The sequence below is a fragment of the Vidua chalybeata genome (assembly GCF_026979565.1).
Source record: "Vidua chalybeata isolate OUT-0048 chromosome 36 unlocalized genomic scaffold, bVidCha1 merged haplotype SUPER_36_unloc_1, whole genome shotgun sequence".
NCBI lineage: Eukaryota > Metazoa > Chordata > Aves > Passeriformes > Viduidae > Vidua > Vidua chalybeata.
This window is the reverse complement of record NW_026530299.1, coordinates 144,904-169,181: the sequence shown is the minus strand read 5'-3', so window position 1 is coordinate 169,181 and position 24,278 is coordinate 144,904. Positions and strand designations below refer to the sequence as shown.

Below are 24,278 nucleotides of genomic sequence, written 5' to 3'. Positions count from 1 at the left end.
TCCCCCTGTGGGTGGGGTTTAACCCGGTGGGCGTGGCCCGTCTCACCTGTGGGCGGGGCTATTTCAGCACCTGCCCCGGCCGCGCCTTCTCCAGCTTCCGGCGCCGCTCGGCCGGGATCTCGTCCAGGCTGATCCCGTGGTTGCTCGCCCTGCGCCCGGCGATTTCGGGGAATTTGGGGAAATTTGGCCGTTTTTGGGGACTTCGGGGATCTTCCGGGATTTTTTCGGGATTTTTTTTTTTTATTTTTTGGGATTTTTTCGGGATTTTTTGTGGGTTTTTTTGAGTTTTTTCAGGATTTTTTTGGATTTTTTTGGGGGATTTTTTTGGGGGATTTTTTCAAGATTTTTTCGGGATTTTTTTGGGGGGATTTTCGGGATTTTTCGGGGGATTTTTGGGGATTTTTCTTGTGGTTTTTTTTCAGGATTTTTTGGGATTTTTTTGGGGGGATTTCTTGGGGGGGGGGGGTCGCCATTTTTGGGGGATTTTTTTTTTTTTTTTTTTTAATTTTTTCCGGGTTTTTTCGAGGACTTTTTTGGCGTTTTTAACAAATTTTTTGGGGTTTCTTTTTTTTTTTTTTCGGGGTTTTTTTGGAGGTTCTTGGGAATTTTTCCGGGGGGGATTTTGGGGTGGTGACCCCAAACCCCACACCCCATAACCCCACACCCCATAACCCCACACCCCATAACCCCATAACCCCACACCCCATAACCCCACACCCCACACCCCATAACCCCACACCCCATAACCCCATAACCCCACACCCCATAACCCCACACCCCACACCCCATAACCCCACACCCCATAACCCCACACCCCATAACCCCATAACCCCATAACCCCACACCCCATAACCCCATAACCCCACACCCCATAACCCCACACCCCATAACCCCACACCCCATAACCCCATAACCCCACACCCCATAACCCCACACCCCATAACCCCACACCCCATAACCCCATAACCCCACACCCCATAACCCCACACCCCATAACCCCACACCCCATAACCCCATAACCCCACACCCCATAACCCCACACCCCATAACCCCATAACCCCACACCCCATAACCCCATAACCCCATAACCCCACACCCCATAACCCCACACCCCATAACCCCATAACCCCATAACCCCATAACCCCATAACCCCATAACCCCATAACCCCATAACCCCACACCCCATAACCCCATAACCCCATAACCCCATAACCCCATAACCCCATAACCCCATAACCCCATAACCCCACACCCCATAACCCCATAACCCCATAACCCCACACCCCATAACCCCACACCCCATAACCCCACACCCCATAACCCCACACCCCACACCCCTGACCCCAAATCCCCACCCCACACCCCTGACCCCACAGCGGCCCCACTCACCCCGGCAGGAGGTCGGGGGGGGTGGGGATGGGTTTGGTGAATCCCTCGCGGCCCACGAGCCAATAGGTGTCCTCCACACCTTTACCCTATAAGTGTTATAGGGTCAGCTATGGGGTCACTTATAGGGTTAGTCAGTTATGGGGTTATGGGCTCAGTCAGGTATGGGCACAGCCAATAGGTGTCCTCCACACCTTTACCCTATAGATTGTAGGGTCAGGTGTGGCGTCAGGTATGGGGTCAGGTATGGGGTTATAGGGTCCATTATGGGGTCAGCTATGGGGTCAGCTATGGGGTCAGTTATGGGGTTATAGGGTCCGTTATGGGGTGAGGTATGGGGTCAGCTATGGGCCCACGAGCCAATAGGTGTCCTCCACACCTTTACCCTATAAGTGTTATGGGGTCAGCTATGGGGTCAGTCAGGTATGGGGTTATAGGGTCAGCTATGGGGCCAGTTATAGGGTTAGTCAGGTATGGGGTCAGTTATGGGCCCACGAGCCAATAGGTGTCCTCCACACCTTTACCCTATAAATGTTATGGGGTCAGCTATGGGGTCAGTCAGCTATGGGGTCAGCTATGGGGTTATAGGGTCAGCTATGGGGTCAGTTATAGGGTAGGTCAGGTATGGGGTCAGGTATGGGCCCACGAGCCAATAGGTGTCCTGCACACCTTTACCCTATAGATTGTAGGGTCAGGTATGGGGTCAGTCAGTTATGGGGTCAGGTGTAGGGTCAGTTATGGGGTTTTGGGGCTGTTTTGGTGTTTTTGGGGCCGTTTTGGTGCTTTTGGGGCGGTTTTGGGGCTGTTTTGGTGTTTTTGGGGCGGTTTTGGGCTGTATTTGATGTTTTTGGGGCGGTTTTGGGGCCATTTTGGTGTTTTTGGGGCGGTTTTGGGGCCGTTTTGGTGCTTTTGGGGCGGTTTTGGGGCTGTTTTGGTGCTTTTGGGGCGGTTTTGGGGCCGTTTTGGTGCTTTTGGGGCCGTTTTGGGGCCGCTTTGGTGCTTTTGGGGCCGTTTTGGGCTGTATTTGATGTTTTTGGGGCGGTTTTGGGGCCATTTTGGTGTTTTTGGGGCGGTTTTGGGGCCGTTTTGGTGTTTTGGGGGCGGTTTTGGGGCCGTTTTGGTGCTTTTGGGGCGGTTTTGGGGCTGTTTTGGTGCTTTTGGGGCGGTTTTGGGGCCGTTTTGGTGCTTTTGGGGCCGTTTTGGGGCCGCTTTGGTGCTTTTGGGGCCGTTTTGGGCTGTATTTGATGTTTTTGGGGCGGTTTTGGGGCCGTTTTGGTGCTTTTGGGGCGGTTTTGGGCTCACCTTGAGCTCGGTCTTGCCGCGGATGTCGACCTTGAATCCCTCCTGCAGCGAGAGCAGGATGGCGACCGTGCGCTGGTTCACGTGGATGCGATAGGCTGGGGGCAGAGAGGGATTGGGGACCCCCCAAAAAAAACCCCAAAAAACGCTAAACCCACCCCAAAAAAACCCCTAAAATCCCAAAAACCCCCATAACTGACCCCAAACCCGGAGCCCCCCCAGTGCCCGGGCTCTGGGTCGCGTGGATGTCCCCGTGTCCGTGTCTCTGTCCCTGTCCCCTCCCGGTGTCCCCATCCCTGTCCCTCTGTCCCCATCCCTGTCCCTCTGTCCCCCGGGTGTCCCTGTCCCCTCCTGGTGTCCCTGTCCCCTCCCTGTCCCCTCCCGGTGTCCCCCGGGTGTCCCCTGGGTGTCCCCTGTCCCTGTCCCCATCCCTGTCCCTCTGTCCCCTGGGTGTCCCTGTCCCTGTCCCTCTGTCCCCTGGGTGTCCCTGTCCCTTCCCGGTGTCCCCTGGGTGTCCCCCGGGTGTCCCCTGTCCCCCCCCGGGTGTCCCCTGGGTGTCCCTGTCCCCATCCCTGTCCCTCTGTCCCCTGGGTGTCCCTGTCCCCTCCCAGTGTCTCCTCCTGGTGTCCCCATCCCTGTCCCTCTGTCCCCAGCCGTGTCCCCCTGTCCCTGTGCCTGTCCCCATGTCCCCTGGGTGTCCCTGTCCCTGTCCCCATCCCTGTCCCTCTGTCCCCAGCTGTGTCCCCCTGTCCCTGTCCCTCTGTCCCCTCTGGGTGTCCCCTGGCTGTCCCCTGGCTGTCCCCCCTGTCCCCCCGGTGTCACTCACGCAGCCTGGTGCACTCCATGCGTGACGGTGTGTTCACGGTGTCACCTCGGGGTGTCCCCTGTCCCTGTCCCTCTGTCCCTGTCCCTCTGTCCCTGTCCCCCCTGGGTGTCCCTGTCCCCCCTGGGTGTCCCTGTCCCCCCGGTGTCACTCACGCAGCCCGGTGCACTCCATGCGCGAGGCCGTGTTCACGGTGTCACCTCGGGGTGTCCCCATCCCTGTCCCTCTGTCCCCTGTCCCTCTGTCCCTGTCCCTGTGTCTGTCCCCTGGGTGTCCCTGTCCCCCCTGGGTGTCCCTGTCCCCCCGGTGTCACTCACGCAGCCCGGTGCACTCCATGCGTGACGCTGTGTTCACGGTGTCACCTCGGGGTGTCCCTTGTCCCTGTCCCCATGTCCCCCGGGTGTCCCTGTCCCTGTCCCTCTGTCCCCATCCCTGTCCCCCTGTCCCCCCTGGGTGTCCCTGTCCCCCCCGGTGCCACTCACGCAGCCCGGTGGACTCCATGCGTGACGCCGTGTTGACGGTGTCCCCGAACAGGCAGTACCGCGGCATCGTCAGCCCCACCACGCCCGCCACGCACGGCCCTGGGGGCGGGGCCACAGCGGGGGCGGGGTCACAAAGGGGCGGGGTCACAAAGGGGTGGAGTCACAAACGGGCGTGGTCACAAAGGGACAACATCACAATGGGGAGTGGTCACAAACAGGGCGGGGTCACAAAGGGGTGGAGTCACAATGGGGTGTGGTCACAAGGGGTGGGGCCACAAAGGGGTGGAGTCACAATAGGGTGTGGTCACAAGGGGGTGGGGCCACAAAGGGGCGGGGTCACAAAGGGGTGGGGTCACAAAGGGGTGAGCTCATAAAGGGGTGGAGTCACAAAGGGGTGGAGTAACAATGGGGTGTGGTCACAAAGGGGTGGAGTCACAAAGGGGGTGGGGTCAACAGGTGAGCATTGAGGGTCAGCCAAGGAGTCGGGCGTGGCCAAGTTGGGCGTGGCCAATTGGGCGTGGCCACATTGGGTGCGGCCATAGACAGGCGTGGCCAACGAGGGCGCGCCGAGTTGGGCGTGGCCAAGAAAGGGGCGTGCCCGCTGAGCGGCCACCGGCTGGGCGCGGCCTACGAGGGCGCGGCCAACACCTCCCACCGCGACCCGTTGACCATTGGCCAAGGCGCCGTCACCCAACGCTCGACCGACGCGCCGGGCGCGGCCTGGGCGTGGCCAGGGCGTGGCGGGGCGTGTCTGGGCGTGGCGGGGCGTGGCCGTACCCGAGTGCAGCCCGATGCGGATGCGCACGGGCACCTCGGGCATGTGGCGCATCTTGAAGGTGCCGACGGAGCTGAGGATGTCCAGGGACATGTTGGCGATCTCGCCGGCGTGCCGGTTGCCGTTGCGCTTGGGCAGCCCCGAGGCCACCATGTAGGCGTCGCCGATGGTCTCCACCTGGCCGGGAGGGCGGGGTCAGTGGTGGGGCGGGGGGGGCGCGGCCACGCCCGCCGGGGGACACGCCCCGCGGCGCCTGCGAGCTCAGGTGGCCGTCGGGGGCGCGGCGCGGCGCGGCGTGGCCGGTTTTGGTGGTCGAAGGTGAGGTCGTGGGTTGGACCGGCGTGGGGCCACCTTGGACATGGCCATGGGGCCACCTTGACTGTGGCCATGAGGCCACCTTGGACATGGCCATGGGGCCACCTTGACTGTGGCCATGAGGCCACCTTGGACATGGCCATGGGGCCACCTTGACTGTGGCCATGGGGCCACCATGACCATGACCATGAGGCCACCTTGGACATGGCCATGAGATCACCTTGGCCATGGCCATGGGGCTACCTTGACCGTGGTGGTCACCTTGACCATGACCTTGGGGCCATCTTGACCATGACCATGAGGTCACCTTGACCATGGCCTCGAGGCCACCTTAACCATGGTGGTCACCTTGACCATGGCCATGGGGCCACCTTGGCCATGGCCTCGAGGCCACCATGACCATGGCCATGGAGCCACCTTGGCCATGGCCATGGAGCCACCTTGACCGTGGCCATGGGGCCACCATGACCATGGCCATGAGGTCACCTTGACCACGGCCTTGGGGCCATCTTGGCCATGGCCTTGGGGCCACCTTGACCATTGCCATGGGGCCACCTTGGCCATGGTGGTCACCTTGACCATGGCCTCGAGGCCACCTTGACCACGGCTGTGGTCACCTTGACCATGGCCTCGAGGCCACCATGACCATGGCCATGGGGCCACCTTGACCATGGCCTTGGGGCCATCTTGAACAAGTCCATGGGGCCACCGTGATCACCTTGTAGCCACCATCGTTGACCCCCAACCCCCATCCTGAGGTGGCCACCCATGATCTCATGACCGAGTGACCACCATGACCACAGCCGTGGTCACCTTGTAGCCACCACCAAACCCCATCCTGAGGTGGCCACCCATAACTGAGTGACCGCGGCCGTGGTCACCTTGTAGCCACCACCAACCCCCATCCTGAGGTGGCCACCCATGACCGAGTGACCACCACGGCCGTGGTCACCTTGTAGACGTCGTGGGAGCCGATGATGGCGTCGAAGAGGGTGTAGAGGTCGTTGAGGAGGTCCACCACCTCGATGGGCTCGCTCATGGCCGAGATGGTGGTGAAGCCCACGATGTCGCTGAAGTACAGCGTCACCTCCTCGAAGTACTCGGGCTCCACCGGCGTCCCCATCTTCAGCGCCTCGGCCACCGACCTGCCCGGGGGCCAGCGGGGTCACCCGGGGGCCAGCGGGGTCACCCACGGGCCGGCCGCGCCCTCCAGGGGGTCAGGGAGTGGCCGATGCGGCCGTTGGGACCGTCCGGTGACCCGGTGGCGGTGAGAGGGGTCAAGGTTGACCACAAGGGTCACCAAGGGGTCACTTTGACCATCTGCTGACCCATAGGGCTGGGTGGGTCGAGGGGTCAAGGCTGACCACAACGTGACCGCGGTGACCACCTTGGTCAAGGGGTCAAGGCTGACCACAACTTGACCTTGGTGACCACCTCGGTCAAGAGGTCAAGATTGACCACCATGTGACCACGGTGACCACCTTGGTCAGTGGGTCAAGGATGACCACAATGTGACCTTGGTGACCACCTCGGTCAAGGGGTCAAGGCTGACCATGTGACCTTGGTGACCACCTCGGTCAAGGTTGACCACAACCTGACCACGGTGACCACCTCGGTCAAGGCTGACCACGTGACCTCAGTGACCACCTCGGTCAAGGGGTCAAGGCTGACCACAACCTGACCTCGGTGACCACCTTGGTCAAGGTTGACCACAACGTGACCACGGTGACCACCTTGGTCAAGGGGTCAAGGCTGACCACAACCTGACCGCGGTGACCACCTCGGTCAGTGGGTCAAGGCTGACCACAACCTGACCTTGGTGACCACCTCGGTCAAGGGGTCAAGGCTGACCATGTGACCTTGGTGACCACCTCGGTCAAGGTTGACCACAACATGACCACGGTGACCACCTCGGTCAAGGGGTCAAGGCTGACCACAACGTGACCGCAGTGACCACCTCGACTCCGTCCTGCCCCATAGGTCCAGGGAGCGGTCAATGGGTCAAGGCTGACCCCAAGCTCCTCCTGGTGACCCCCCTTGTCCTCTCCTGCCCCACTTGTCCTCTCCTGCCCCACAGCTCCGGCCACACCACCATCTGAAGGTCCCTCCACCCCAAAGCTCCACCCAAGGGGTGACGCCCACCCAGCCCCATTGACCACGCCCGGCCTCCCCCGCCCCACGGCGACCCACGGCGGCAGCATCTGGGTCAGGAGCTTGTCGGTCTTCTGCTTCTCGATCTCCAGCTCCTCGGTCCTCTCGCGGATCAGGTCCTCCAGGTTGCTGCTGTACTGCTCCAGCATGCGCAGCATCGAGTCGATGATGTTGGTCTTGCGGCCCTTGTTGATGCCCTTGAACTGCCCCACACGCGTGGGTCAGACCGAGGAAGCCCATGGAGAACCCATGGAGAACCCATGGAGAACCCATGGAAATCCATGGAGAACCCGTGGAACTCCATGGAAACCCATGAAAACCCATGGAGAACCCATGGAACTCCATGGAACCCCATGGAAACCCATGGAACCCCATGGAGAACCCATGGAGAATGCATGGAACCCCATGAAACCCCATGGAACCCCATAGAGAACCCATGGAAGCCCATGGAGACCCATGGAACTCCATGGAGACCTCATAGAACCCCATAGAACCCCATGGAAACCCATGGAGAACGCATAGAACCCCATAGAATGCCACGGAACTTCATGGAACTCCATGTAACTCCATGGAGAACCCATGGAAACCCATGGAAACACATGGAATGCCATGGAACCCTAGAGAATCCCATGGAAACCCATGGAGAACCCATGGAACCCCATGGAGAACCCATGGAACTCCATGGAAACACATGGAAACCCATGGAAACCCATAGAACCCCATGGAAACCCATGGAACCCCATAGAACCCCATGGAACTTCATGGAACTCCATGGAACTCCATGGAGAACCCATGAAAACCCATGGAGAATCCATGGAGAACCTATGGAGAACCTATAGAACTCCATGTAACCCCATGGAAACCCCATAGAATCCCATGGAGACCCCATACTGGTCCCATACTGGTCTCACCAGTCCCATACTGGTCCCAGACTGGTCCCACGTGTCCCAGGTGTGCCTCACCTGGTCGAACACCTGGTCGATGGTGGGTCTCTTCTCGGGCTGCTCCCGTTTACCCCAGACTGGTCCCATCACCCCATACTGGTCCCATACTGGTCCCACCAATCCCATACTGGTCCCATACTGGTCTCACCAGTCCCAGACTGGTCCCACGTGTCCCAGGTGTGCCTCACCTGGTCGAACACCTGGTCGATGGTGGGTCTCTTCTCGGGCTGCTCCCGTTAACCCCAGACTGGTCCCATCACCCCATACTGGTCCCACACTGGTCCCATACTGGTCCCACCAGTCCCACACTGGTCCCATAGTGGTCCCACGTGTCCCAGGTGTGTCTCACCTGGTCGAACACCTGGTCGATGGTGGGTCTCTTCTCGGGCTGCTCGCTCCAGCACTCCTTCATCAGGTGGATGCACTCGAGCGGGGCCTGGTCGGCCGAGACCGTGGGGCGGCACAGGGGGGGCGGGCGCTGCACCTTCTCGATGATCTCTGGGGCAGGTGTGGGGCAGGTGTGGGGTCAGTTATGGGGTCAGTTTGGCATCAGTTATGGGGTCAGTCTGGGGTCAGTTATGGGGCAGGTGTGGGGCAGGTATGGGGTCAGTTTGGCATCAGTTATGGGGTCAGTCTGGGGTCGTTATGGGGCAGGTGTGGGGCAGTTATGGGGTCAGGTGTGGGGCAGTTATCGGGTCAGCTATGGGGCAGCTATGGGGCAGGTGTGGGGCAGTTGTGGGGTCAGTTTTGGGGCAGTTATGGGGTCAGTCTGGGGTCAGTTATGGGTCAGCTGTGGGGCAGTTATGGGGTCAGTTATGGGGTTTTTTGGGGCGAGGATCGCGGTTCTGGGGTCGGTTTTGGGGTGCACATTTTTGGATACACCCCCAGCCCTCATTAGGGGTTCGGGGGGTTTTTTGGGGCGAGGATCGCGGTTTTGGGGTCGGTTTTGGGGTGCACATTTTTGGATGCAGCCCCAGCCCTCATTAGGGGTTCTGGGGTTTTTTTGGGGTGAGGATCGCGGTTTTGGGGTCGGTTTTGGGGTGCGCAGTTTTGGATGCAGCCCCAGCCCTCATTAGGGGTTCGGGGGGTTTTTTGGGGCGAGGATTGCGGTTTTGGGGTCGGTTTTGGGGTGCGCAGTTTTGGATGCAGCCCCAGCCCTCATTAGGGGTTCTGGGGTTTTTTTGGGGTGAGGATCGCGGTTTTGGGGTCGGTTTTGGGGTGCGCAGTTTTGGATGCAGCCCCAGCCCTCATTAGGGGTTCTGGGGGATTTTTGGGGTGAGGATCCCGTTTTTGGGGTCGGTTTTGGGGTGCGCACCTTCGGGGGGCATCCCCAGCATGCAGTAGGGACTCGGGTGGTTTTTTGGGGCGAGGATCGCGGTTTTGGGGTCGGTTTTGGGGTGCGCACCTTCGGGGGGCAGCCCCAGCATGCAGTACGGGGGGCTCCTGCAGATCACCTCCTGCATGATGATGCCGATGCCGTAGACGTCCCCCCGGAAGGAGCCGCGCCGCTCCAGGGCCTCGTCCCGCAGCAGCTCCGGCGCCGTCCACAGCCGCTCTGCAGGAGGGCGTGGCCATCCTCGGACACGCCCACCCACGCCCCCGGGACACGCCCACCCCGATAGGCCACGCCCAGCCCACCCCAGGACCCAATGGGGAGGCGGCTTGAGGGTGTGGCCACGCCTCCCCCCCCCCAGCGTGGGTAGGATGTGGCCAGGTTGGAGCCACGCCCACATTAGGTACGGGGGTGGGTCACTGATGGGACACGCCCCCTTTTGTACAAGCCACGCCCCCTTCCCCCGCGGCCGCCATGCGGGGGAGGTGATGCCGATGAATGGACAGGCCACGCCCACACATCAGGCCACACCCCCTACCAGGAGACCCCGCCTTAATTATGTGGGGTTTGTTGTGGCCACGCCCCCACTCTAATTCCCGCCCCTTAATACCCCAACCACGCCCATAAGCCACACCCCTAAACAAAAAGCCACACCCCTAATCAATGGCCACACCCCTAAATCAAAGGCCATGCCCCTTTCCACAGGCCACACCCACCCCCGAGGCCCCACCCCTTCCCTCAACGAAACCACGCCCCAACGGCCACACCCAGAGCCACACCCATCTGGAAAGCCACACCCCCTCACTGAGCCCCCATTGATTCTCCTGAGGCCACGCCCACGAGGCCAAACCCACGCGGCCACGCCCATTTGGCCACGCCCACCGGGCCCCGCCCTCACCGTGGGGCTGTGGGGGCGGGGCCGGGACGCGCTGCGCCTCCAGCAGTTGGTTGTAGCCGTGGTCGGTGACCTTGAGCACGAAGCGCCCGTCCACCACGCAGTTGCGCGACTTGAGGCGCCCGTGCACGACGTCGCGGTGGTGCAGGTACCGCACGCCCTGCGGGGACAGCGCCGCGGCGGTGCCGGGGCGGTCAGCGCCGCGGGCGGCAGGGCCGCGCTCAACAAGCCATGGTCAATAATCAATGCCATGGTCAACAAGGCCATGGTCAACTGTCAACGTCACGGTCAATAATCAATGTCATGGTCAATAATCAATGCCATGGTCAACAAGGCCATGGTCAACAAGGCCATGGTCAACTGTCAACGTCATGGACAACCATCAACGTCATGGTCAACCATTGACATCATGGTCAACAATTAGCATCATGGTCAACCATCAATGCCATGGTCAACAACACCATGGTCAACAGGGCCATGGTCATCAATGCCATGGTCAACAGGCCATGGTCAACTGTCAACGTCATGGTCAACAAGGCCATGGTCAACAAGGCCATGGTCAACCATCAACGCCATGGTCAACAAGGCCATGGTCAACAAGTCCATGGTCAACAAGTCCATGGTCAACAAGCCATGGTAAATAATCAATGTCATGGTCAACAAGGCCATGGTCAACAAAGCCATCGTCAATAATCAATGTCATGGTCAACTGTCAATGTCATGGTCAACAAGGCCATGGTCAACAAGGCCATGGTCAACCATCAATGCCATGGTCAACAAGGCCATGGTCAACAAGGCCATGGTCAACTGTCAACGTCATGGTCAACAAGGCCATGGTCAACAAGGCCATGGTCAATAATCAATGTCATGGTCAACCATCAATGTCATGGTCAGCAAGGCCATGGTCAACCACCAATGCCATGGTCAGCAAGGCCATGGTCAACAGGCCATGGTCATCAATGCCATAGTGAATAATCAATGTCATGGTCAATTGTCAATGTCATGGTCAACCATTGACATCATGGTCAACAATCAACACCATGGTCGACCATCAATGTGATGGTCAACAAGGCCATGGTCAACAAGGTCATGCTCAACAGGCCATGGTCAACCGTCAATGTCATGGTCAACAATCGACGTTTTGGCCAACAATCAACGCCATGGTCAACAGCACCATGGTCGCCAGAGCCAAGGCCACCACAGCCATGGTCAACGGCATCATGGCCAACAATCAACGTCATTGCCAACAATGAACATCGTGGTCAACAATCAACTCCATGACCAATGTTATGGTCAACAGTCAATGCCATGGTTAAGAATCAATGTCATGGTCAACAATCAACACCATGGTCAACAATTAATGCCATGACCAATGTTATGGTCAACAATCAACGTCATGGCCAACAATCAACGTCATGGCCAACAATCAACGCCATGGTCCACGTTACCATTGTCAACAATGCCCAACACCATGGTCCACAACGTTGTAGGCCATGACCCCATGACCACCCCGCGGCCACCAGACCCCCAAGGCCACCCCGCGGCCACCTTGATGAGGTCGATGAGGAGGGAGGACTTGAACATCCAGTCGAGCTTCATGTCCTCGTTGCGCAGCAGGTCCTCGAGGCTGCCGCGCGAGCAGTGCTCCGACACGATGGCGAAGATGCCGCAGTCGTGGAAGAAGCCCAGGAACAGGTTCACGTTCTCGTGCCGCAGGTCCCGCAGCTGGGCGGGGACACCGGGATGGGGAGGGGATGATCCAATGATGTCCCCATGACCCCACGATGTCCCCAAGACCCCACGATGTCCCCGTGGTCCCTGATGACCCCACGATGTCCCCATGACCCCTCAAGGTCCCCGTGCTCCAACCTGGACCACGATGACCCAGCGATGTCCCCGTGGTCCCTACTGACCCCCCAGTGTCCCCAATGTCCCCCCAGTGTCCCCCCGGTGTCCCCAATGTCCCCAATGTCCCCCAATGTCCCCAATGTCCCCTCAATGTCCCCAGTGTCCCTGGTGTCCCCGATGTCCCCAATATCCCCGATGTCCCCAATCCCCCCAATGTCCCCAATGTCCCCAATCCCCCCAATGTCCCCCAATGTCCCGATGTCCCCGGTGTCCCCAATGTCCCCTCAATGTCCCCAATGTTCCCAATGTCCCCGATGTCCCCGGTGTCCCCAATGTCCCCTCAATGTCCCCAATGTCCCCCAATGTCCCCAATGTCCCCAATCCCCCCAATGTCCCCAATGTCCCCGATGTCCCCTCAATGTCCCCTCAATGTCCCCAATCCCCCTGATGTCCCCGGTGTCCCCGATGTCCCCAATGTCCCCAGTGTCCCCTCAATGTCCCCGATGTCCCCAATCCCCCCAATGTCCCCAATGTCCCCAATGTCCCCGGTGTCCCCGATGTCCCCAATGTCCCCAATGTCCCCAATGTCCCCGATGTCCCCTCAATGTCCCCTCAATGTCCCCAATCCCCCCGGTGTCCCCAATGTCCCCCAATGTCCCCCAATGTCCCCAATCCCCCCGATGTCCCCGGTGTCCCCCCGGTGTCCCGGTGTCCCCGCCGGGCCCTCACCTTGCAGAAGGCCAGCTTGGTGGCCGCTTTCACCTCCGTGTGCTGCTCCCCCGGGAACTTCTTCAGCCACACCCAGTCGCCCTGCGGGGGAGGGGCAGGGGGAGGGGTCAGGCCTCGGCCCCGCCCACTCGCACCTGGGCACACCTGGGGACGCGCCCGAAGCCACCTGGGGGGGGGGGGGGGGGGCGGGGAGCGGGCGGGGCTGGGGTGGAAGGGGCGGGTCCGGGGTGGAAAGGGCGTGTCCTGGGTGGAAGGGGCGGGGCCTAGGATGGAAGGGGCGGGGCCTGGGGCGGAAGGGGCGGGGCCTGGCTCCAGGACTTACCTGCACGGAGGCGACAAGGCCCTGCTGGTTAAACAAGAGCAGCAGCAGGGGCAGGTTGCTGCTGCCCTTCGCGTTCTCCTGCGGGAAAGCAGCTGTCAATCACCGCCCGGGGGCGGGGCGCAGCTGTCAATCACCGCCCGGGGGCGGGGCTAGCGATTAATCGTTCCCCAGGGGCGGGGCACAGCTGTCAATCACTGCCCAGGGGCGGGGTTAACTGGTCATCATTGCCTGGGGATCAGCTGTCAATCACTGCTCGGGGGCGGGGCACAGCTGTCAATCATCCCCCAGGGGATGGTGGATCAGCTGTCAATCATCTCCTGGAGGTGGGGTCTAGATCAGCTGTCAATCATCGCCTGGGGGCCTGAGATCAGCTGTCAATCATCGCCCAGTGGGTGGGATCAGCTGTCAATCATTGCCCAAGGATGGCGGATCAGCTGTCAATCATCCCCCAGGGGCGGGGATCAGCTGTCAATCATCCCCCAGCGGGTGGGATCAGCTGTCAATCATCCCCCAGCGGGTGGGATCAGCTGTCAATCATCCCCCAGTGGGTGGGATCAGCTGTCAATCATCCCCCAGGAGCGAGGATCAGCTGTCAATCATTGCCTGGAGCATGGATCAGCTGTCAATCATTGCCTGGAGCATGGATCAGCTGTCAATCATTGCCTGGAGCATGGATCAGCTGTCAATCATCCCCCGGGCGGCCAGCTCCAGCTGCCAATCATCGCCCGGGGGGCGGGGCCGGGCTCCCCAGGGGCGTGGCCTCGCCTTGTCGCCCCCGCAGGTGGGGAGGGGGGAGGGGGCGGAGGGGGGGGGGAGGGGCGGCTGGGGAGGGCGGGGAGGGGGCGGGGCAGGGCGGGGGGGCGGGGCCAGGCGGGGGGCGGGGCCAGGGGGGTCTCTCTCACCTCGGCCACGGCCACGTTGGTGGTGTCGGGGCCGGGGGCGGCGCTGCGGACGCTCCGCGCGTCCCCCCCGCTCTGGCCGGCCAGGCTGGCCTGGCTGCTGTCCACCTGGGGGGAGGGGCGGTCAGCGGGGTCACCCGGGGGTCACCCAGGGGTCACTCAGGGTGATCAGGGGTAACTCAGGGGTCACCAGGGGTCACTCAGGGTCACTCAGGGGTCACCCAGGGTCATCAGGGGTCACCAGGGGTCACTCAGGGTCACTCAGGGTCATCAGGGGTCGCTCAGGGGTCACCAGGGGTCACCCAGGGGTCACTCAGGGTCACTCAGGGTCACTCAGGGGTCAGTCAGGGTGATCAGGGGTCACTCAGGGGTCACCCAGGGGTCACTCAGGGGTCAGTCAGGGTCACTCAGGGTCACTCAGGGGTCATCGGGGGTCACTCAGGGTCACTGTCCCCAATGTCCCCAATGTCCCCCTGGTGTCCCCAATGTCCCCCCAATGTCCCCGGTGTCCCCGGTGTCCCCCCGGTGTCCCCAATGTCCCCGGTGTCCCCGGTGTCCCCCTGGTGTCCCCGGTGTCCCCAATGTCCCCGGTGTCCCCCTGGTGTCCCCCCGGTGTCCCCCCGGTGTCCCCAGTGTCCCCAATGTCCCCAATGTCCCCGGTGTCCCCCCGGTGTCCCGCCGGTGTCCCCAATGTCCCCGGTGTCCCCCCGGTGTCCCCGGTGTCCCCGGTGTCACCTGTTTGCTGCTCCGGGTGTTGATGAAGGTCAGGTCCTCCATGGTCAGGATGATTTTGTTGGGGCCCTTCATGAGCTGCGCCTGCTGGAGGCGGCGCCTGCGGGGACAGCAGTGGGGACGTGGGGACATGGGGACATGGGGACAGCAGTGGGGACGTGGGGACAGACGTGGGGACAGACGTGGGGACAGACATGGGGACAGACGTGGGGACATGGGGACAGACATGGGGACAGACGTGGGGACATGGGGACAGACGTGGGGACAGACATTGGGACAGCATTGGGGACGTGGGGACAGACGTGGGGACAGACGTGGGGACAGCATTGGGGACAGCAGTGGGGACATGGGGACATGGGGACAGACATGGGGACAGACGTGGGGACAGCATTGGGGACAGCATTGGGGATAGACATGGGGACAGACATGGGGACAGACGTGGGGACAGCATTGGGGACAGCATTGGGGATAGACATGGGGACAGACATGGGGACAGCGGGGACAGACGTGGGGACATGGGGACAGACGTGGGGACACTGGGACAGACATGGGGACATTGGGACATTGGGGACACTGGGGACAGCAGGGACAGCAATGGGGACATTGGGGACATCATTGGGCCACCAGGGCCACCCTGGGCAGGGACACGGAGCTGCTGAGGGGCCACCAGGGCCACCAGGGCCACCAGGGCCACCGGGGCCACCATGGCCACCAGGGCCACCAGGGTCACCATGGCCACCAGGGTCACCAGGGTCACCAGGGTCACCAGGGTCACCAGGGCCACCAGGGCCACCAGGGCAACCCACCTGATGTGGCAGGCGAGGGCGGCGCCGGCCGCGATGAGGGCGGCGATGAGGAGGAAGAGGAAGAAGACGAAGCCGGCGTCCATCCCTGCGGGGAGACCAGGGGTGACCAGGAGTGACCAGGAGTGACCATGGGAGTGACCAGGGGTGACAATTCAGAACCCTGGTGGCACCACAGCTGACCCAGATCCATGGTGCCACCACCACAGCTGGTCCAGAACCATGGTGGCACCATGACCATGGAGGGGACCACAACTGGTCCAACACCGTGGTGGCACTACAGCTGACCTAGAACCATGGTGGCACCACCACCACGGCCATTCCAGCACCATGGTGGCACCATGGCCATGAGGGGACCACAACTGGTCCAGAACCATGGTGGCACCACAGATGACCCAGAACCATGGTGGCACCACCACTGTGGCCACTCCAGCACCGTGGTGGCACCACGACCATGGTGGCACCACAACTGGTCCAGAACCATGGTGGCACCACAGCTGACCCGGATCCATGGTGGCACCACGGTCATGAGGGGACCATGGCTGGTCCAGAACCGTGGTGGCACCGTGACCATGGAGGGGAAAAAAACTGGTCCAACACCGTGGTGGCCTCACAGCTGACCTAGAACCATGGTGGCACCACCACCGTGGCCACTCCAGCACCGTGGTGGCACCATGGCCATGAGGGAACCACGGCTGGTCCAGCACTGTGGTGGCACCGTGACCCCGATCATCCAGCACCGTGGTGGCACCATGACCATGGAGGGGACCACAACTGGTCCAGAACCGTGGTGGCACCATGACCATGGAGGGGACCACAACTGGTCCAGAACCGTGGTGGCACCATGACCATGGAGGGGACCACAACTGGTCCAGAACCGTGGTGGCACCATGACCATGGAGGGGACCACAACTGGTCCAACACCGTGGTGGCACCATGACCATGAGGGGACCACAACTGGTCCAGAACCGTGGTGGCCCCACAGATGACCCAGAACCATGGTGGTACCACCACCGTGGCCACTCCAGCACCGTGGTGGCACCACGGCCATAAGGGAACCACGGCTGGTCCAGATCCATGGTGCCTCCACCCCGACCCTCCCAGCCCCGGCGCGGCCGCTCACCGCCGTTGCAGATGGCGCCGGAGTCGAACCAGCAGCCGGCGTCGGTGGCCGGGCTGGCGCTGTGCGGCCAGTGGGGGCTGTGGCTGCGGTAGCTGAGGCCGCGCGTGCCCGGCTCCAGCCCGTAGACCGCCCACAGGTGGTGGCCCTTGCCGTCCGTGTCCAGCACCACGTAGGGCACCGAGACGTCGCCGTCCTCGTCCACGGTGAAGGTCTGGCAGAAGCCCCGGAGCTGGAAGTCGCGGGCGTGGTCGGCCACGCTGGTGCCCATCACCCAGCGGCCGCTGCGGCGCGTGGCCTCCACCGCCGTGGCCAGGAAGTAGATGGAGTTGTAGATGGTGGAGAAGAGCGGGTGGACCTGGCGGGGGGACAGGTGGGACGTGGTGGGGCCACCGGGGTGGGGCGCTCGGAGGGCGAGGGTGGTGGGTGAGGTTGGGTGGCGTTGGCCGCGGTTGTTGGGTGTTGGCCGTGGTCAACCAAGATGGCCACGGTCATCTCCCATTGGCCATGGTCATCTCTCATTAGCCATGGTCAATGGAGATGGCCACGGTCATCTCCCATTGGCCACGGTCATCGCCCATTGGCCACGGTCATCTCCCACTGGCCATGGTCAATGAAGATGGTCACAGTCATCTCCAATTGACCACGGTCATCTCCCATTGGCCATGGTCAATGAAGGTGGCCACGGTCATCTCCCATTGGCCACGGTCATCTCCCATTGGCCACGGTCATCTCCCACTGGCCACGGTCATCTCCCATTGGCCACGGTCATCTCCCACTGGCCATGGTCAATGATGATGGTCATGGTCATCTCTCATTGACCATGGTCGTCTCCCATTGGCCACAGTCATCTCCCATTGACCACGGTCATCTCCCATTGGGCATGGTCAATGAAGATGGCCACGGTCATCTCCCATTGACCACGGTCATCTCCCCTTGGCCGTGGTCAATGATGATGGTCACGGTCATCTCCATTGGCCGTGGTCAATGGAGATGGCCATGGTGATCTCCCATTGGCCGTGGTCAACCAAGATGGCCACGGTCATCTCCCATTGGCCACGGTCATCTCCCACTGGCCATGGTCAATGGAGGTGGTCATGGTCATCTCCCATTGGCCATGGTCAATGAAGGTGATGCCCCCAGACCCCCTGGAGAGGCCCTCAAACCTTCTCAAGATACCCCCAAACCTCTCAAGATGCCCTCAAACATCCTGGAGATGCCCCTGAACCCCCTGGAGATACCCCCCAACCTCTCAAGATACCCCCAAACCCCCTGGAGATGCCCCCGAACCCCCTGGGGATGCCCCCCCAGCCCCACCTCTGCGGGGTCGAGGTTCGCGGGGACCTCGTAGGCCTTCTTGGCCTCCTCCAGGGCCTCGTGGAAGGAGGCGTCGGGCGAGTCGATGGTGATGGTGAGCACGGCGTCGTAGGCCAGGCGCAGCTTGGTGTTGTTGGCCAGCACCGGGTAGGGCACGCGGCGGTAGGGCAGCGCGAAGGTCAGCGCGTCGTACGGGATGAAGACGAAGGTCCCGTCCGTCATGCCCAGGTCCTCGGCCTTCTCCAGGAGAACCTTCTGCTCCCGCCCGCCCAGGAGCACGGAGTGCATGCACATGACCACCACTGCCGGGGGACACGGGGGGGACACGGGGGGGACACGGGGGGGACACGGACACGGCGGTGGGGTGGTGGCACCGGGCAGTGCCCCCCACCCACCCGGCATCGTGTGTGCCGCGCCTGGACTTCATCCGCCCGCCTGTGTCTGTCTTCATCCATCCTTCATCTGTCTGTCCGTCTGTCCATCCATCATCCTTCATCCATCCATCCTTCATCCATCCATCATCCGTCTGTCCATTCATCCATCCATCCATCCATCCATCTCCACCATCTTCATCCATCCATCCATCCATCCATCATCCATCTGTCCATCCATCTCCACCATCTTCATCCATCCATCCATCCATCCATCCATCCATCCATCCATCCATCTGTCCATCCTTCATCCATCCATCCGTCCCTCCTCCATCTCCATCCCCATCTCCATCTCCACCTCCATCCCATCTCCATCTCTCCATGTCCACCTCCACCTCTCTCCATCCCCATCTCCACCTCCATCTCCACCTCCATCTCCATCTCCATCCCCACCTCCACCTCTCCACCTCCATCCCATCTCCACCTCTCCACCTCCACCTCCATCCCACCTTGACCTCCATCTCCGTCCCACCTTGACCTCCACCTCCATCCCACCTTGACCTCCATCTCCGTCCCACCTCCACCTCCACCTCCACCTCCATCTCCAATTCCACCTCCATCCCACCTCCATCTCCAATTCCACCTCCATCCCACCTCCATCTCCAATTCCACCTCCATCCCCACCTCCACCTCTCCACCTCCATCCCACCTTGACCTCCACCTCCATCCCATCTCCACCTCCATCCCACCTCCATCTCCAATTCCACCTCCATCCCACCTCCACCTCTCCACCTCCACCTCCATCCCACCTTGACCTCCATCTCCATCCCACCTCCACTTCCACCTCCATCCCACCTGCATCTCACCTTGACCTCCACCTCCACCTCCATCTCTCCATCCCACCTCCACCTCCACCCCACCTCCATCTCCAATTCCACCTCCATCTCCCACCTCCACCTCCACCTCTCCACCTCCACCTCCATCTCCACCTCCACCTCCACCTCCATCCCACCTCCACCTCCATCCCACCTTGACCTCCACCTCTCCATCTCCACCTCCATCCCATCTCCACCTCCACCTCCACCTCCACCCCACCTCCAGCCACGCCCACCCGCGTCCCTCCCGCCCCTCACCTCGCACCCCGTCCGCCCTCTGCACCCTCCTCAGCGCCTCCTCGGCCTCCTCCTCGTCCTCTCCGGCCACGGCCACCACGGTGACCGGCAGCCCCCGGGCCCTCAGCTCGGCGGCCAGCTCCTGCCCGGTGTCCACCCACAGGTCCTGCGGCGGCGGCCACCACGGCCACGTGCGCCCAGCGGAAGTAGCGCAGCACGGCGTGCAGCACGCCGGCCGGAGCGGGCAGCGGCTTGACCAGAGTGACCGCTCCGGCCGCGCCGCACGCCCAGGACACCAGGGGCTTGTTCCAGGCGGCGGCCAGCAGCCCGGCGGCGCCGCAGGCCGCGGGGTTCAGCGGGCCCACGATGGCGCTGGCGCGGCGCTCGGCGCCGACCACGCCGGCCACGGCCTGGGGCGCGGCGCAGGCCTCGGGCAGCACCACGGCGTCCCACCAGTAGCCGGCGGCCAGCGCCGGGTCGCGGTTGAGCCGCGCCACCGCCAGGCTGGAGGCCACGTCCGGCCGCGCCCGCGCCAGCAGGGGGTCGCAGCCCCAGGGGCCCAGGACGCCCACCCTGAAGGTGGCGGCCACCGAGAGCGGGGGACAGCGGAGGAGGAGGAGGAGGAGGAGGAGGAGGAGCGCGGGGACGCGGCGCGGACGGAGGGGCGGCGGGAGAAGGAGGGGACGCGGCGGCGCGGCGGCGCGGCGGGAGGTGGCACCACCACGGGAGGTGACGAAGCCACGGGAGGTGGCACCATGGCAGGTGGCACCATGGGAGATGTCACCACGGGAGGTGGCACCATGGCAGGTGGCACCACCACGGGAGATGTCACCATGGGAGGTGGCACCATGGGAGATGTCACCATGAGAGATGCCAAAACCATGGGAGGTGGCACCACCATGGGAGGTGTCATCATCATGGGAGGTGTCACCATGGGAGGTGGTGCCATCATGGGAGGTGACAACGCCGTGGGAGGTGGCACCATGAGAGATGCCAAAGCCATGGGAGGTGTCACCATGGGAGATGTCCCCAAGGGAGGTGGCGCCACCATGGGAGGTGTCATCATCATGGGAGTTGTCACCACCACAGGAGGTGACAAAGCCATGGGAGGTGATGCCATTATGGGAGGTGGCACCACCATGGGAGGTGTCACCATGGGAGATGTCACCGTGGGAGGTGGCGCCATCATGGGAAGTGCCACCATCGTGGGAGATGCCAAAGCCCCGGGAGATGTCATTGTCCGAGGTGTCACCATCATGAGAGGTGGCACCATCATGGGAGATGTCACCATGGGGGGTGGCACCACCATGGGAGGTGCCAAAGCCATGGGAGATGCCACCATGGGAGATGTCCCTGTTGGAGGTGCCACCATGGGAGGTGCCACCACGGGAGGTGCCACCACTGTCAGAGATGTCCCTGTTGGAGGTGCCACCACGGGAGATGTCCCTGTTGGAGAAGCCACCATGGTGGGAGGTGTCACTGAGGGAGGTGGCACCACCCTGGGAGGAGTCCCCGTAGGAGATGCCACCATTGGAGATGCCACCATTGTAGATGTCACTCTTGGAGATGCCACCGTTGGAGATGTCACCATTGGAGATGCCACCGTTGTAGATGCCACCATTGGAGATGTCACCATTGGAGATGCCACCATTGGAGATGTCACCATTGTAGATGTCACTGTTGGAGATGCCACCATTGGAGATGCCACCATTGGAGATGCCACCATTGGAGATGTCACCATTGTAGATGCCACCGTTGGAGATGCCACCACGGTTGGTGATGTCACTCTTGGAGATGCCACCACCATGGGAGGTGCCGTCATGGGGGGTCATGACGTCAGAGGTGCCACCACCGTGGAAAACGCCATTGTGGCTGATGTCACCCCGGGAGATGCCACCACTGGAGATGCCACCGTGGGACGCGCCACCGTGGCAGGTGATGGCACAAGAGGTGCCACCGCCATCGGAGATGCCACCGCTGTGGGTGACGTCACCGTGCGAGTCGTCACTCTTCTGGGAGATGCCACCACGGCAGAAGCCACCCGAGGGAGAGTCACCACGAGAGGAGATGGCACCGTGGGAGGTGCCACCTGTGTGGGAAATGTCCCTGTGGGAGGTGCCACCGTGGGAGATGCCACCACCGTGGGAGGTGTCCTTATGGGAGATGCCACCATGGGAGGTGCCACCACTGTTGGAGATGTCCCCATGGGAGATGCCAGCGTTGGAGATGCCACCACCGTGGGAGATGTCACCACTGCTGGAGACGTCACTGTCACAGGTGCCACCATGGGAACCGAAGCCATGGGAGATGCCACCACCGTGGGAAATGTCCCTGTGGGAGATGCCACCATTGGAGATGCCACCACTGTTGGAGATGTCCTTATGGGAGATGCCACCATGGGAGGTGCCACCACTGTTGGAGATGTCCCTGTGGGAGATGCCACCATGGGAGGTGCCACCACTGTTGGAGACGTCACTGTCGCAGGTGCCACCGTGGGAACCGAAGCCATGGGAGATGCCACCACCGCTGGAGATGTCCCCGCTGGAGATGTCCCCATGGGAGATGTCACCACTGTTGGACATGTCACTGTCACAGGTGCCACCGTGGGAACTGAAGCCATGGGAGATGCCACCACCGTGGGAGATGTCACCCTTGGAGACGTCCCCATGGGAGATGCCACCACTGCTGGAGACGTCACTGTCGCAGGTGCCACCGTGGGAACCGAAGCCATGGGAGATGCCACCACCATGGGAAATGTCACTGTTGGAGATGTCCCCATGGGAGATGCCACCGTTGGAGATGCCACCACCGCTGGAGATGCCACCACCGCCGGACTCGTCCCCGCGGGAGGTGCCGGTGCCACCGCGGGCGCCGTCCGTGCCGTCCCCAGCCCCTCCCCCGCGCGGCCGCATGTCCAGGCCGTGCCGGGCGCGTCCCTCAGGCCAGGCCGTGGCCGGAGGCGTCCGGCGCCGTCGCCATGGTCACCGCGCGGTCACCTGGGGGACACCGCAGTCACTGCAGGGGTCAGTGGGCAGTGGTCACTCGGGGTCAGCGGTCAGTGGTCAGTGGTCACTCAGTGGTCAGTGGTCACTCAGGGTCAGTTGTTAATGGTCAGTGGTCAGTGGTCACTCAGTGGTCAGTGGTCACTCGGGGTCAGTTGTTAATGGTAAGTGGTCAGTGGTCAGTGGTCAGTGGTCACTCAGGGTCAGTTGTTAATGGTCAGTGGTCAGTGGTCACTCGGGGTCAGTGGTCAATAGTGGTCAGTGGTCAGTGGTCACTCGGGGTCAGTTGTTAATGGTCAGTGGTCAGTGGTCAGTGGTCACTCAGGGTCAGTGGTCCGTGCTCAGTGCTCAGTGGTCAGCAGTCAGCAGTCAGCAGTCAGTGGTCAGTGGTCAGTTGTTAATGGTCAGTGGTCAGTGGTCAGTGGTCACTCGGGGTCAGTGGTCAGTGGTCAGTGGTCAGTGGTCAGTGGTCACTCAGTGGTCACTCAGTGGTCAGTGGTCACTCGGGGTCAGTGGTCAGTGGTCACTCAGTGGTCACTCAGTGGTCAGTGGTCACTCGGGGTCAGTGGTCAGTGGTCACTCAGGGTCAGTGGTCCGTGGTCAGTGGTCAGTGGTCAGTGGTCACTCAGTGGTCACTCAGTGGTCAGTGGTCACTCGGGGTCAGTGGGGGGAGGGGAGGATGATCCGGCCCTGCCCCTCCCCCTCCCCCCGTTCCCATCCTGCCCCGCGGCCCCGCTAATCCGGGGGGGGAGGGGCGGGGATGATCCCGGTTTAACCCCGCCCCTCCCCCACCCCGCGGGGCCGCGCCGGGGGGAGGGGCGGGGGGGGGGAGGGGCGACACCTGGGGGGAGGGGACACACCTGGGGGGACAATGGGGGGAGGGGACACCTGGGGACACACCTGGGGACACACCTGGGGGGACACCTGGGGAGGGGACACACCTGGGGGGACACGCCCACCTGGGACACCCCTGGTGTCACGTGCCGGTGTCAGCCTCACCTGGAGGAACCCCCTCCGTGTCACCTGTGCCAGGTGTAACCTGTGTCACCTGTGTCACACCTGTGTCACCTGTGCCAGGTGTTACCTGTGTCACCTGTGTCACACCTGTGTCACCTGTGCCAGGTGTAACCTGTGTCACCTGTGTCACCTGTGTGGCACCTGTGCCACCTGTGCTCTGTGTCACCTGTGTCACGTGTCACCTGCGCCAGGTGTCACCTGTGTCACACCTGTGTGTCACCTGTGCCGGGTGTCACCTGTGTCAGGTGTTACCTGTGTGTCACCTGTGTGTCACCTGTGTCACACCTGTGTGTCACCTGTGTCACCTGTCACACCTGTGCCACCTGTCAAATGTCACCCGTGAAATGTCCCACGTAACTCAGGTGTGACCAAACCCCCCCAGGTGACCCCAACCCCCCCCAGGTGTGACCCCAAAAACCTCTCAGGTAACTCAGGTGTGACCCCAAACCTCACAGGTGTGACCCCAAAAAACCCTCAGGTGTGACCCCAACCCCCCCCAGGTGTGACCCCAACCCCCCCCAGGTGTGACCCCAAACCCCCCCAGGTAACTCAGGTGACCCCAAACCCCCCAGGTGTGACCCCAAACCCCCCAGGTGACCCCC

At 62.0% G+C, this 24,278-nt stretch overlaps 1 protein-coding gene across 1 annotated transcript; it reads right to left on the bottom strand.

Moving 5' to 3' along the window:
• Positions 1-58: 58 nt before the first annotated feature.
• LOC128782695 (retinal guanylyl cyclase 1-like) lies at positions 59-22,569 on the bottom strand. The gene is given in 20 exon segments (XM_053933155.1): positions 59-149; positions 1,391-1,476; positions 2,690-2,784; positions 3,992-4,090; positions 4,769-4,943; positions 6,034-6,226; positions 7,272-7,435; positions 8,526-8,674; positions 9,582-9,731; positions 10,408-10,564; positions 11,953-12,129; positions 12,982-13,062; positions 13,304-13,369; positions 14,176-14,310; positions 14,938-15,034; positions 15,741-15,825; positions 16,861-17,215; positions 18,175-18,476; positions 19,679-19,829; positions 19,831-22,569. Coding segments are annotated over 20 exon segments (5,547 nt in total).
• Positions 22,570-24,278: the final 1,709 nt, after the last annotated feature.